The sequence below is a fragment of the Octopus sinensis genome, linkage group LG16 (genome assembly GCF_006345805.1).
Source record: "Octopus sinensis linkage group LG16, ASM634580v1, whole genome shotgun sequence".
NCBI lineage: Eukaryota > Metazoa > Mollusca > Cephalopoda > Octopoda > Octopodidae > Octopus > Octopus sinensis.
Genome location: NC_043012.1, coordinates 4554416 through 4569302, shown reverse-complemented (window position 1 = coordinate 4569302; position 14887 = coordinate 4554416). Strand labels below are relative to the sequence as shown.

The 14887-nt window shown below is 34.6% G+C and overlaps 1 protein-coding gene across 1 annotated transcript in view; it reads left to right on the top strand.

The window, feature by feature from the left end:
• LOC115220581 (chitin synthase chs-1-like) overlaps positions 1 to 14887 on the top strand; it is a 162159-nt gene that overhangs the window by 107824 nt on the left and 39448 nt on the right. The window contains exons 14-17 of the mRNA XM_036510185.1: positions 7768 to 7819; positions 12024 to 12079; positions 13015 to 13164; positions 14162 to 14276. Of these exons, the coding sequence (XP_036366078.1) occupies positions 7768 to 7819; positions 12024 to 12079; positions 13015 to 13164; positions 14162 to 14276 (373 nt within the window). The remainder of the gene's footprint in view (positions 1 to 7767; positions 7820 to 12023; positions 12080 to 13014; positions 13165 to 14161; positions 14277 to 14887) is intronic.

Below are 14887 nucleotides of genomic sequence, written 5' to 3'. Positions count from 1 at the left end.
ATATACATACATACATATATATATATATATATATATAAAATTAACAGAATGAGATTTAAAAAATTCAACGGTGTGAATAGTTTTCGGAACATTTATAAAGAGAAGGCCTTACAGCTGTTTCTGGGATATTTTATATATCCTTTCATCAGAGACAGTGCGAAAAAATGTTTAAGCAATTATTATTCTAGAGAAGATATGAAATACAGAGTGAAGTGGAGGAATGAAAACAGATGCGAGATATGTAAGAATATTTTATCTGCAGTTCCATTATTTAAGCACAATGGTATATATATACATTTTGTCCCGTTCCTGTTATCCGAGATGTTGTGCAGAGGTAGATGTAAATAGAGATCGAGGGACTGGACAGAGACGTACGATGAAAAAAAAAGCTCTTATATATGCAAGACCTGGTCGAATAAAAATGTGAAAAAATGAAAGTAGCTGAGCTAGTTAGTTCACACCGTAGCACGAGCGTATGGCTGCATTTTTAAACACAGCAATTAGTTTTATTATATTTGACGAGAAATAATCAGCACACGGACTACTGTCAAATTTAAAACTAACAGTACACGTGACTTCATAGTGCGTTGTACAAACACACACGCACACACATCGCCCACATACACATGCATATGCATATGCATATGCATGTGTGTGTTTGTGTGCGTGCGTGTGTGTGTGTATGATATGCATATATAGATATATATATATATATATTAGAAGAAATGGGGGTACTCAGAAATTCGGATGGGTTTTATATTTACAGATATTTATTTGTATATTGCATGTTTTTATACATCATATAACTTACATCATCATATATATATATATATATATATATATATATATATGTATATATATATATATATATACATATATTATATAATATATATATATATATATATATATATATATATATATATAATATATATATATATATATATGTATGTATGTATATATATGCATGTATTATATATGTATAGATATATATATTATATATATATATATATATATATATATAAGAAATAATTAAGTACTAATCAATTGAATAGCTACTTAAGTTAAAGCACTAAGTCAGTTCGGTACAGATTGAAGTAAGGTTAATAAAATGAAAATTATATATATATAATTTGAAAGAGTATGAAAGGGATAGATTATCCTGGCGGATACTGAATTATCTCATAAAATGGTATAGACGCTGGCTATCCACAACAGTTCAATTACATAGCGCTCAAGCTTAAATAGATACTGTTACTTGTAAGTACCACTTGTTGGGTAGTTCTTTGTTCCTGTTTAGAACAGTAAATATTCCGTAGAGTATATAACAGAAATCCAAGAGGAGAGTGGAGATTTATTCACAGCCATAACTTTTTATTTAGCATTAGCGAAGCCGGAGTATAGAGAAAAATTAAAATTCTTTAACAGTAGTAATAACAGAAATACTATAAGTAGCAGGATGAACCATCCTGACAATAAGCAAATTAGTAACCAGAAGGAACAGAGAGTAGGAAGATTAAAAGATGGGAAATCTGTGCAATTAGAATGTAGGGAGTCTGTGTAATTAGAATGTAACAATACAGTACCTATGAACAAAACTAGGAGTACAAATTTAATTGAATCTATGCTAAATAAGGTACAAAGCGGCTTAGATATGAATGGACTTACTAAGAGTTCCCATTCAATCAAGGAGGTAAACGTACATAAACTCTGTAAAGAGTATTGTACAAATAACTGACAAATGTAATGTCATGTAATGGTAAACAAAGCTTATGCTGTAATAGGGACCGGATAAATAGATTACACTTTTACAAACATGAACAATAACAATGATAGCAACTAGGGTTGTAATTATAGATCAATAAATAGCAACAATGTCAACATGAGCAAACAACTCATGTTATACAAATAACACAACTAGTTATCAGGATAGGAACAATGGTTTGACGACCAATAAAATAGAAGAGACCCGAGTGAACTTCCCGGTTAGCCTAGAGGTAGAAGATATGAATCCTAAAAAGCACAGTACTAAGAATGTTGCCTATGTGCAAAAGACTAATAGAAAGGAAAATATAGAAATCACATCTAGAGAAGGTGAAGCGAATGCAATTAATAGAAATATTAGAACTATTAAATGCGATTGTACAAGGAACAGGGTCTTTCCACTTAACTCTAACTGTAGGCATAAAAATAGCGTATACAGATGTAAGATTACCTCAGAGACTAGAGAGTATTTCTATTTAGAAGTTAGCTCATGTTATATTAAACAGAGAATTGTCAATCATTTAAGTTCGTTTAGAAATTGAAACAAAATGAATACTACCAACCCTAGTAAGCTGATTTGGGCACTAAAAGATAATAAAGTATTTTCGATTGCGTGGGAAATAATTAGTAAGGTAAATCCTTATAGAATAGGCGATAATAGATGTGGCTTTTGTAAGATATGTACAAAATTTTGGTAAGAAATGTACCAAATTTTCACTTCTAAATTTACTCTTATAATTACTAGATAGGAACAGGCTATGAGATATCAACACTGGGCAAAATATACGTTAAAACGATTTAAAGAAGCAATTTACCATTTATAGTAATTATACTACTTCAAATAATGATTGTGATACTAATAAATATAATTATAATAATAATAGCAATAATATTAATTGAGGGTATAAACCCAAATTAAGTGGAATACCTCTGAATAAATAATGTATTCCATACAGCAAAATGTAAGTAAAATGTAAACAAAACTGCTAGAATTAGTAGTTATATAAATAAATATTTTCAAACCACGATTCAACTGTAAAACCCGTGGAGGTGATTGTAAGACCAGAATTCAGTTCGATTTAAAGAGTAGAGCTATCAGCTTTAACGCAGGAAGCTTGTTTGAATTAGTTCACTTTGAAAACGTCGTAAACGATGGACCTTTGAGGAAATTGCAGAGACTAGGATGCATAATTGCATACAGAGCAATGTGTAGTTTCTGCAGTAGAAATATATGTTGGTGATTGGTGTATATGCTATAGAAAACTTTTGATGAAAAGTTTTGGCTGTGAATAAATCTCAACTCATCTCTCGGTTTTCAGTTATAGATAGATATATAGTAGATAGATAGATAGATAGATGATAGATAGATAGATGGTGGGGGGACAAACATAGACACACAAGCATACAAGCACACACACACACACACACCACACACACACACACACATATATATATATATATATATATATAATATATATATATATATATACGACGAGCTTCTTTCAGTTTCCGTCTACCAAAATCCACTCACAAAGCTTGGTGGTCGGCCCGAGGCTATAGTAGAAGACACTTGCCACCCAGTGGGTAATTATATATTATATATATATATATATATATATATAATGATATAATTATATTACGTAACTGTATGTATGATGTATATAAAGTTATATATGTGATCATATCCACCTATCTATATGTATGTGTGTGTGTGTGTGTGTGTTGGAATGTGTGTATGCACATATGCATAGCAACAACAACAGCAAGTTAAGGTATCACAACTATTGTGATATTTCAGAGTGTCCTATGTGGATACACTAAGCTATTATCTTTAACGTTAATCCGTCTAACTGCAAACTGATAAATGAAAAATACACTCGGAAATCCCCGACGGCAGTCGTTCAGACCCCGTTTCACTGTGTCAAGTGATTCAGCGAAGAGTCATACCTATGAAGGGATAATATTCTATCACAGGTAGCATTTTTAGGCTAGGTTTATATAAACGTACTTAACACGCACTGATAAGGAAGCAGAGGTACACACTAACACACACACACACACACACACACACACACACACACACACACAACACACACATACACACACACACACACACATCTTCATACATACATACATACAATTATACATACATACATGCACGCACAAACACACACACACACACACACATGACTATACAGAATACTGCTTAGCGGTATTTCGTCTGCCGCTACGTTCCACCGAGGTCGACTTTGCCTTTCGGGGCCGATGAAATAAGTACTAGTTACGCACACACACAACGACAACAACAACAACAACAGCAACAACAAAGACATCGCCTTGAGCTGACGTGAAAATTCCTCATGTTATTGCTTAGCCTGCTAAAAAATAGCAGCCAAGCAGTTTTAGATAATGTGCAGCTGTAAAAGAAAAATAATAAAAAGACTGGATCGTCACTTCTGGAACGCTTTTGATTGCAGATCTGATTACTGACCTGCAATAACATCGAAATATTGGCAGTGAATTCAATCTCAACAATTTTTAGGTGCCATTCCCCCACCACCACCATCCACACACATACACGCGCACGCACACACATACACAAACACACATACACACACACACACACACACACACACACACACACACACACACACACACACACGTGCCCATTTCCAGTACTGCAAATACTTGCGTTGATTCTTTTGAATGTTTAGCCCCAGGTCAGTCCTGCTCGAGAAGACCTGCAATCAAGGGAGTTCCATCCATGACTACAACAGTCCATTCTAAATTGTATACGTGGTATAACTGGAATTAGAAACGTGTATCAGTTTGTAAGAGGATAATGTGTTATTTGCAGCGAGGTGATTGGCAATTTCTAGCAGAACAGAGGACCATACACAGACTCCTTCATTGGCATCTCCGTAAAAACATATAAACCATATTATATGTATAAGAGCTGAGATACCGTGTGGCTGATGTGTGTTTAGCTTGTAACTCTCTGGTCAATAAATAGATAACTGGTATCACCAGGCTTTTAAGTGCAGCGTTAATAAACGGTGAGTGGGAGAGGAGGGAATGACTGCCCTCCACTAAATTTGCTGCTGTAAGGTCTGTGAAAACAGCGAGCCTGGTTTCGCTGGATGCTTCCAATTTGGGTTAGTATTTGGAATTTCCTAATAAAGTGAAGGCTCCTCTATTAGTCTTGAAGAACGTGTAAAGTTTTGTAGGGCACCCTGTTTTTCCTTAGGTGAATGACCCCTTTTTCAGGTAAGTGCATGACATTTGCTTTTTTTGCATTTTGTTTTCTTTTCAACGTGTACTTTTCTTTTTATTCTTTTCGTTTAAAATCATCCGTTTTTGGCATCCTATCTTTATAATGTTACCAATTCGTCGCCCCTGTGACAATTAATCAAACGCTTATTATTATTATTATTATTATTATTATTATTATTATTATTATGTTTATTATTATTATTTATTATTATTATTATTATTATATTATTATTATTATGTTTATTATTATTATATTATATTATTATTATATTATATTATTATTATATTATGTTTATTATTATTATATATTATTATTATGTTTATTATTATTATTATTATCCTTTCGGGGACGATAGAATAAAATACCAGTCATATAATGGGGTTGATATAATGAATTAGCCGCCCTCTCCCATAAAATTTCAGGTCTTGAGCTTTTACTAAAAAGTATTATTACTAAAAGCAAAAACCGAAGTCGATTACGCTTGTCATTTTTGAGCACTGGGGTCGATATAAGCTCGACTTACCCCAACTCCAATATTCCAGGTCATGTGCCTGTAATAAAAAGAATTTCTATTATTATTATTATTATCTGATGAAAACTCTCAGCTTATTTTGCTAGGTATGATGGAAAGTGTCAGCTGTCCACAGCCAGCAGACTAAGGTAACACTTGGTCGTGCTTCAAGAACCCTGCGAAGAATTCTTGCAGTTCCAAACAATGCTGAGTTTTGACGGTGTTCTACCTTCACATTTGCACCAATCTTTTTGAGTCGTGCTGGTAGCTGAGTGCTGATACTTCCTGCTGCTGTTGTTGTTGTATCAAGAACAATGAATTAGCAGAATCGTTTGGGCGTTAGACAAATTGCCTTGCGATATTCACCCCGGTTCTTTATATTTTTAATTCAAATCCTTCGAGTGTCTTCTTAGCTCTTCATTCTTGCAAGGTTCTTAAAACAATGAACCAATCAAATACTGAGATCGACGATTTAATATTCTAACTTCTCCTTCAATAACCATTATTATTATTGTTAAACAACAAGCTTAAAACACTGCAACCACAAAATGTCTCTTTATATAAGGAAACTTTTTCATGAAGAACAGAGTTGGGCTAACATACTTCTTGTAAGTGAACCAAAACGAATTTTAACACATATATTTAAATATATATAATTTGCTGAAGAAGTCTAATAAAACTTGAACATGCCCAGAATTGTTTAGTGGGATTTTTCAACGCAAAATTTTTAGTGGTAAATTTTTTTGTTCCTTATGTTATACGTAATATTAAGTCATATATAAAATTTATATATAATAGTAAATTATATATAGAATATAACATTGAATTACTCGAGAAATTAAATCGTAAAGTTTAAACATAGTTTTAATAACAATGTAGAAAATTTCTCACAGGGATAGAAATTTAGAGCAATACACAGCGAGTCCTCAAACTATTGAAACAAGTTTCTAATATTACATCCTGTACAGCAAGCAAAAGGATTTCCTTGGTTTTCGACAATGGATTTTCAATTTTGTTCGATGAACTTATAACTGCTCAGTGAATTAGCGTTTAACGGCTGAGTATTCCACGTGCATAATACTCGAGCAAAATCAACGTGATGCAGTGGGACAAGGTTGTACTAATGAGTTATAGGTACAACCTGTCCACTTGACGGCTTCTTCACAGTTTCCGTTTGGCCAATTTCAGCCACAAAGGGTTGGTAGGCTCAAGGTTTCTTTAATAAAAGTAATTTGCCCAAGATGCCAATCTGTGAAATCGAACCTGGGACACTGCGATTGCAATGTGAACTGCTTAATCATTCGGCTACACTGCGTCTATAGTAATGTAGATATATTATATAGAAAATGTTTAGCATCAATCTAAATATTCAAAGTTATTTATGCAACAGGTTTAAAAGTAAAAATAAAATCGTTATAAATAAAAGTATATGTGTGTGTGTATGTCTGTGTGAATGTATAAATGCACGTTCGTGGGGGAGTGTATATGTTTATATAATTTTGTCATAAAAGAATTTGGGGTTACTTTATCCTGGGCTTCGTCACTACTGAAGGAGGAACCCTTACCTAGATTCCTTCCACTGCTGTCTGTCTCTGACCAGTCGTGACTATGTAGGCCCCAGACAGCGGGTGAGATCATCTCACCATCTTGGTCGGCCTCTTGATCTTGTCTATTGTCTTGGTGTCCATTCCGTCGCCCTCATTGTCTCTTTGTTGTCCTTGAGTCTCGCGATGTGACCAGCCCATCTATATTTGTTCACTTTGATGGTTCTTACGATGTCCACTTTCATGTGCTGGGGTTGAAAAGCGTAAATGGAAGAAAAAGCTCGTATCAGGTGACCACTCTGAATATCTCAATTTCCTTAACTGCTAACTAATAACACTTGACATAATTAAATCACGGGCTCTTTGTTTTTTGGTTTGTTTTTTTTGTTTTTTTGCTGAATACAAATTTTAAAAATCAAGATTACTATCTAATATTTTAGTATTTTACTTGACAAAAAACAAACGCATATTTAACCACAGAAGTCACCGCATAGAAGCTTAGGAATAAATCAACTTTGTATATATATTCATATATACACTCGTACATGCCTCTTCATAACTATATATGTGTGCATCTAAATGTGATATGTGAAATATATGAAGCTTTCGCTATGAAATATAATAATATAGTTTTATTTGAAAAGAAGCGCAAATTATTTCTCTTTTTTTTTTTCATTATTATTTGAATTTTTCATTATATCTCAGATATCGAATTTGAAATCTTTTCAAGTAAGTAGTGTTTTAATAATGAGTACACTGAATCCCACACGTTGGCATGTATAGCACACAACCTCTTAGACTACTCCAAGGTCAGAGGTGGCATTTCGCTAGTATTTCTGTGAAGCACATTGAGCACAAGTGGTAATATAGCAGTAGTGGTAGTGATAGTATTCGTAGTCGTGGTGGCGGTGATGATGAGGATGAAAGTGGAGTTGGGGCTTCTATGTAAATTAATTAATGAATGTGTGGTGGCGGTAATAAGTAATGTTTAATGCAATTGTTGTTATTGTTGTTGTTGTCAGTTATTGCTCCATGTTTTTTTACTTTTTTCCTTCTTTTTTGTTTCTTTTTTGTGGCTGTGGTTCTACTATCATGTTTCATTTGTAGACTAATCTTTATTTACTGCTTATGCATATATATATCTTTGTGTATATATGTAAGCATGTGTGTGTGTGTGTGTGTGTGTGTGGTGTGTGTGTGTGTGTGTGTGTGTGTACGAATACACACATACCGGACGCCTAGGAGTATTCGAATCCTTGTCCGTTGGTAGTAAAAACTGAACTCCCATATCACAAAATCTCGAATGCAGCCAGTTCGAATTTGCAATGGATTTGTCTGCTTCCGGTAGCTGAATCGCAAAAAGAATTATCTTGCAGCAAATATCAGTCGTTTAAAGAAAACAATACGGATTTCTACAAGCTCAACTCAACCGAAAATTCCTGCAAGAAAGACTGCTATTGACAAGTGCAGACGACGTTCAATCTTAAATCCGCAGAAGTCAAAACAACTGATGACAAACCAAAGTCTGTTAAATCCAAAGCTGTATTAATTAGCATCATATACCTGACTTTTGCTCTGCTATCAGAGCCATCTATGAAATTCCCATTCAAAACAGCACCAACGCCAATGGAAACTAAAGACAATGGCATTTGGGCAGATGATGAAGTAATTTCGAATCATTGGACTGAATTCTTCAACAATCTATTGAGCAGGTCACCAACAGTCTTTGATAGCTATGGTGTTGATTTTTCCCATTTTCTCCAAGCAGCCATGAATGTCATCACCTCGAATTCATAAGGGACAAGATATTGTTATCTGCCAAATGTGTCATAACGAAGCGCCTAGTCCCAGTTCTATTCCTGTTGAAATCTGTGGAAGGAATGAGGAAGATCTTTGAAAACTCATTTCTGGCAATTGTTCCTACAAATATGGAAAAGCGGATATATATATATATATATATATATATATATATATATATATTGAGTCATCCCATAAATAATGTAGTTTTTTTCAATTGCATGAACTAAAAGTCGGAATGGAGACGAGATAAATTACCTGCATCAACTTGCTATAAAAGTAGGTAATAATTTTGTCTTTATTCTTAATGTAAGTTTTGAAGAGTGCAGTTCGATTTTAACAGTTATTTTTCAAAGCTATAATGGAAGTGACAAAGGAACTCAATAAAGGCAACAACGCACCAGAAAGTGCGAGGAATATTAATGCAGTATATGGAGATCGGACAATAAGCTTAAGCTCGTGTCAACGATGGTTCCAGAAATTCCGAGCCGGAAACTGCAGCCTAGAAGACAAGCCTCGTCCTGGAAGATTTGTAGAGCTCGATGTGGACATCCTGCAAACCCTGACGGACCAAAATCCCATCGCAACTGTTGAGAAACTAGCAGAGAAGCTTCGATTTGGTCATTCAACTATTTACCAACAGCTGCATGCCATCGGAAAAGTCGGCAAATTGGGACAATGGGTTCCTCACAAACTTTCCGAGTTTAATCGCGTGCAGAGAGTGATTGTGTGCTCCTCTTTGCTATCACGTCTCACGAATGAACCTTTTTTTCAACTGAATAGTGACTGGCGATGAGAAATAGGTTCTCTACAAAAATGTCAAAAAAAATGGGATATGAAAGGTTTAATTCACTTTGAACTTTTAAACCTAAACCAAACGATAACAAAGGAGATCTGCTTCGAACAGCTTGAGCGACTGAAGTCAGCGCTAGAAGAAAAACGACCATCTTTGGTTTCAAGACGAAAGATGTTCTTCCATCAGGATAAGGCTCAGCCATATACAGCGAGGATGACATCCCAAAAGCTGGAGCAGTTTGAATGGGAAACGTTGCCCCACCCACCATATTCGCCGGATATTACCCCATCTGATTATCATTTATTCTGCAGTTTTCAAAATCATTTGAACGGAAAAAATATGAATTCTGTAGATGAGGTCAGAACAGTTCTGGAAGAGTATTTTTCGTCACGGACAAGTGAATTTAAGAAAAAGGGCCTTGCAAATCTACCAGATAGACGAAAAAGTATTGTAGAAAATGAAGGAAAGTATATTTTAGATTTTAAAAAAACTACATCTTAATTTTGGAAAATAAAAGAAGTATAAAAAAACCGCATTATTTATGGGGTGACCCACTATATATATATATACATATATATATATATATAGCCTGTAACGGCATTAAACAAGTTGTTCAAAGACAAAAGTCACATTGATTCCATTAAGATTTAAAGAGTGTTAACTTCTTGACTATGTCTTCACGAGACATTATGTTAGAAACTAAATCAAAAGTCATTGGTCTGCGAGAAGCTTTAAAGTTTTATTACAAATCCCCATATGTTGAGGACCAAGGCTAGGAGTTATAACTAGAGAAAAAGGGCAACACTGATTCTGAAAAACCTCAAGAGTTTCCTACAGCTTCAAATAACTCTCGCGTGTAAGTATACCTTCGTAACCAAACTGGGAGGTGACGTTCTCTGGAAGCCCTTCCTGATGAGACACACTCAAATGATGGAAATACAGAAATCCCTCGTCATATCGCGGTTCACCTATCGCGATTTATTATTTAAGCTTACGTCCATTCCTCCGTGGTGTAGTTTTGCATTTATAATAAAATAAATATATACAAGTAATAAAAATACTTTTAATAATATACAGTACAGTACTGTTTCTACTTCGCAGATTTTCACATATCGCGGGGGTGGGGCGTAACAACCGCAATAGTCGAGGGATTACTGTAATGCCATTTTGATTATATGGATTAATAAAAAAAAAAGCAGACATTGTAGATTAGAAATATTCTATCCGCAAAAGAAAATCATATTTTTAGACACAGGGATTTGTAGGAGTTGTTTGATTCAGTTAATTGTAGACATCTAATACTCATTTTAAGGTGTTTTCTATCTAGAGAAATAAACCAACATCTACGGACAGCCTGCGTGGTCGCTTGAATAACAACCAAATCTCTCTCAAATTACGTCCTGCCGCTTTAAAAATGAAACGGCACATTGTCATTGATATAAAAAGAAGCAGGATGGTTGCGCTTGGAATGTCTCTTAGCCATCTGTTTGTCTGATCTGGACTGATCCGGAGTTAAACAACAACAATGGCAGTTGCAGCTTCCCAACTACAGAATGGAGATTGATTAGAATACTTGAAGCAAAAGGGAACGGATTCGCGTAAACTTTTATCAGAAACGTTCATAGTCTCTGAAACATATGTGGTATTATCATAAATTAAAAATGCCCAAAAGTTAAAAACCAGCAATCTCATTATAAAGGCATTGGGCTACATTACTGAGTCAGAAGAACCACAAAAACAACTAATTTCTTTCCCATCAAGCGTAATAGCATTTCAGCAGAAATTTAGAAGCAAGGTTTTGTAATGTGAGAATTATCGAAAGTTTGCACCAGCTTAAACTTCAAAGAATGAATGCCCGTAATCTTTATGATTAACGTTAATCTTTATGAGTGTTAAGTAAAAATTATCAGAAAGTGTTTGTCTAGACCCATTCTGAACAAAGTAAGTATACAAAACACAACATGATTTAAGAGTTGGGTGAAAAAAATTAAGATTGGTATTCTGCCAACGGAAATTCCAATCAAAAAGAACTGGACAAAATTTTTGTCAGAAGACAAAACTTGAAGGTCTAAAGATATTAATCGAAATATTACTGGTGCAATTTCACATGATGATCTGTCACGTGTTAATTCGTGTCACGTGATTGTTTTGCTTTGTTGCCTTTCGTTCATATTTTTCGAGGAGGAGGGATGATACTTTTTGATATTTTCTTGGGGTTCTTTTGTTTATTTGTTTGTTTTTTATGTTAATTTTAACTTAATATCTGTTGGGTGAGTCTGCCTTTAGAATTACCTTCAGAAATAATATTCAATATTACTCATCTTTTTCTTTAAATTCTAGAAATCTCTTAGACAACTTCAAACCAAATTAAATCAATCGAAGCTTTTGTTTGTCAGGTAAGATATAATGGAATTAATGTCACGGCAGAAGCAATGTGTATATATGTGTGAGTGTGTGTGTGTGCGTGCGTGCGTGCGTGCGTGCGTGCGTGCGTGCGTGCGTGCGTGCGTGCGTGCGTGCGTGCGTGCGTGCGTGCGTGCGTGCGTGCGCGTGTGTGTATGTGTGTGTGAGGCGCAATGGCCCAATGGTTAGGGCAGCAAACTCGTGGTCGATTCCCAGACAGGATATTGTGAGTGTTTATTGAGAGAAAACACCTAAAGCTTCACGAAGCTCCGGCACCACAACTTTTTCTCACTCTTTCTTCCTGTTTCTGTTGTACCTGTATTTCAAAGGGTCAGCCTTGTCATACTCTGTGTCACGCTGAATCTCCCTGAGAACTAAATTAAGGGTACACGTGTCTGTGAAGTACAAGTTAATTTCACGAGGAGGCTGTTCCGTTGATCGCATCAACTGCAGAACCCTCGTTGTCGCAACCGACGGAGTGCCATGATATATATATATATATATATTCTTTTATTCTTTTGTGCATTTCAGCTCGAAGGCTGTGAACATATTGGGACACCGCCAGTAACATCACATTTTTAATGGCTTTTCTCTTGTGGTTGGCTTTTGGTAAAGGAGGGAGTTTTGGGAGTTTTCTGCCGCAATCTAGGTTCATCTCGGTTCTTGGACAACAAAAGATCAAAGAGCTTCTTGAAAATATCTAACTCCATTCTTTTAAAGTCTCTCAGATATTTTTGTCAAGATAGCGATGTAAAAAAACTGCCTGCCTTATATTTGAATGTAACATAGTTATTTGATAAAACAAGGATCAATAATATAAGCACTATGATCGATCCTAGACTTAAATCAATAAACAATAAAGACTGAAATCAATAAAGAATCTAAAAGTTAAAATAATTAATGAGGTTGTAATTATTTTCCCCTCTAGATGTCTGAAGCCGAACACCCACTTAAAACCGAACAAGTTCGATCATCGATGCATGCAACAACAGTTGAGGGCCAGTGGGTTGACCGAAGCTGCAAATATTCGAAAAGATGGCTATCCTATAAGACTGCCATTTGCGAAATTTTCTAAAAGGTACCGTAAAGCAACCCGCATTTTTTATATTACTTGGCATTGGTCATGTTGATAATCTTTGAATTAATAATTGTGATTATTCTTGTTGCTGTTGTTGTTGCTTTCTTTGCTGCTGCTATTGTTGTTGTTGTTTTCTTTGCTGCTGCTATTGTTGTTGTTTAGTTCTCGGTCATTCCTTGTGGAGCAAACATTTTGCCAAAGATTCAAAGAGTTTTTTCATTTGCAATTAACTCGTCCTTTTATGTATGTCATAAACGACGTAGTACAATATATCCTATAGCGGCCAAGTTTCTATCAATTCAATCCCCAACCCCGGCTCCTCATCTTGAGAGTGGAATAAAGCAGCGGACAAGGTAATCCTGGATAACCATTGAAAGACCTGCTTGGTCAGAGCTGAAATGCTTTTGATCATGGTTTTGCTCAATCAAGATTGATCTAAAGCAACATCATCAGCATTTATCAATATGTGTGTGTGTATGAGAGAGAGAGTGTGTGTGTGTATAAATACATGAATATACATATATATATATACAAGAATATATATATATACATTTGTTTTCATATATGTGTGTGTGTGTATGTATATGTGTGTGTGTATATATATATATATATATATATATATATATAGTTGAAAAAACAGATATATATATATGTGTGTGATTTATATATTTAGAAACACCTATTTTAGTTATATATTTATACATATGCACATACATAAATACATATATAAATATAGAGAGAGAGAGACATATATACAAACCTATGTATACATATGTGCGTACATATTGTATAAATATACACACACATACGCATACACACTCATACATGCATACGAACATACATACACACGTACGTACATACACACGTACGTACATGCATACATGCATACATACATAGGATCATACATACATATACACGTACGTACGTACATACATACGTACATGTATATATACACACCTTACCCATTCCTTCACTCACTCGTATTATTTTAACTCAGGTACGGTCATTTGCTCAAATATGACTTGCAAGATCAACTAATTGAACCGCAGAAGAAATGTGAGATGATCATCAATGAAGTGAAATTACAGAACTGCGGCATTGGCAAGACCAAAGTGAGTATCACCAATCGATTCAACTCTCTTCAACCCGTTTTCGTTCTCTCGTTCAACTCTCTTTCTCACCCATCCTTCTTTCCTTCCTCTTTTTTATTATTTATTTATTTATTTATTTCTGTTACTACCGCCATGCCTTGAGCTCGCCTTGAAGGGTTTAGACGACCTAATTGATCCAGTACTTATTTAAGTCTGGCACTTATTCTATCGGTATCTTTTGCCGAACCGCTATGATTACGGTGACATGAACAAACCAATGCCGGTAGTCAAGCGCTGTTAACAGCGAGACAAATACACACACACACCCACCCATACGCATACACATGTACACACACGTGCACATACACACATATATATGAATATATATATATATATATATATATATATATATATATATATTTTAAATAATATAAATTAAATTGATTTTATGTATTTGCTTATGTTTTTCATTGTTTGGTTTGCTTAATAGTGGTTTTATCTCTAATTTAATATAATATAATATAATATAATATATTTATACTATAAAATTGGATTTAATCCTAAATCTGATTTTTCCCTGTAAGTTTGGATTTATTCCCTAATATTTTATTATATATATATATATATATATT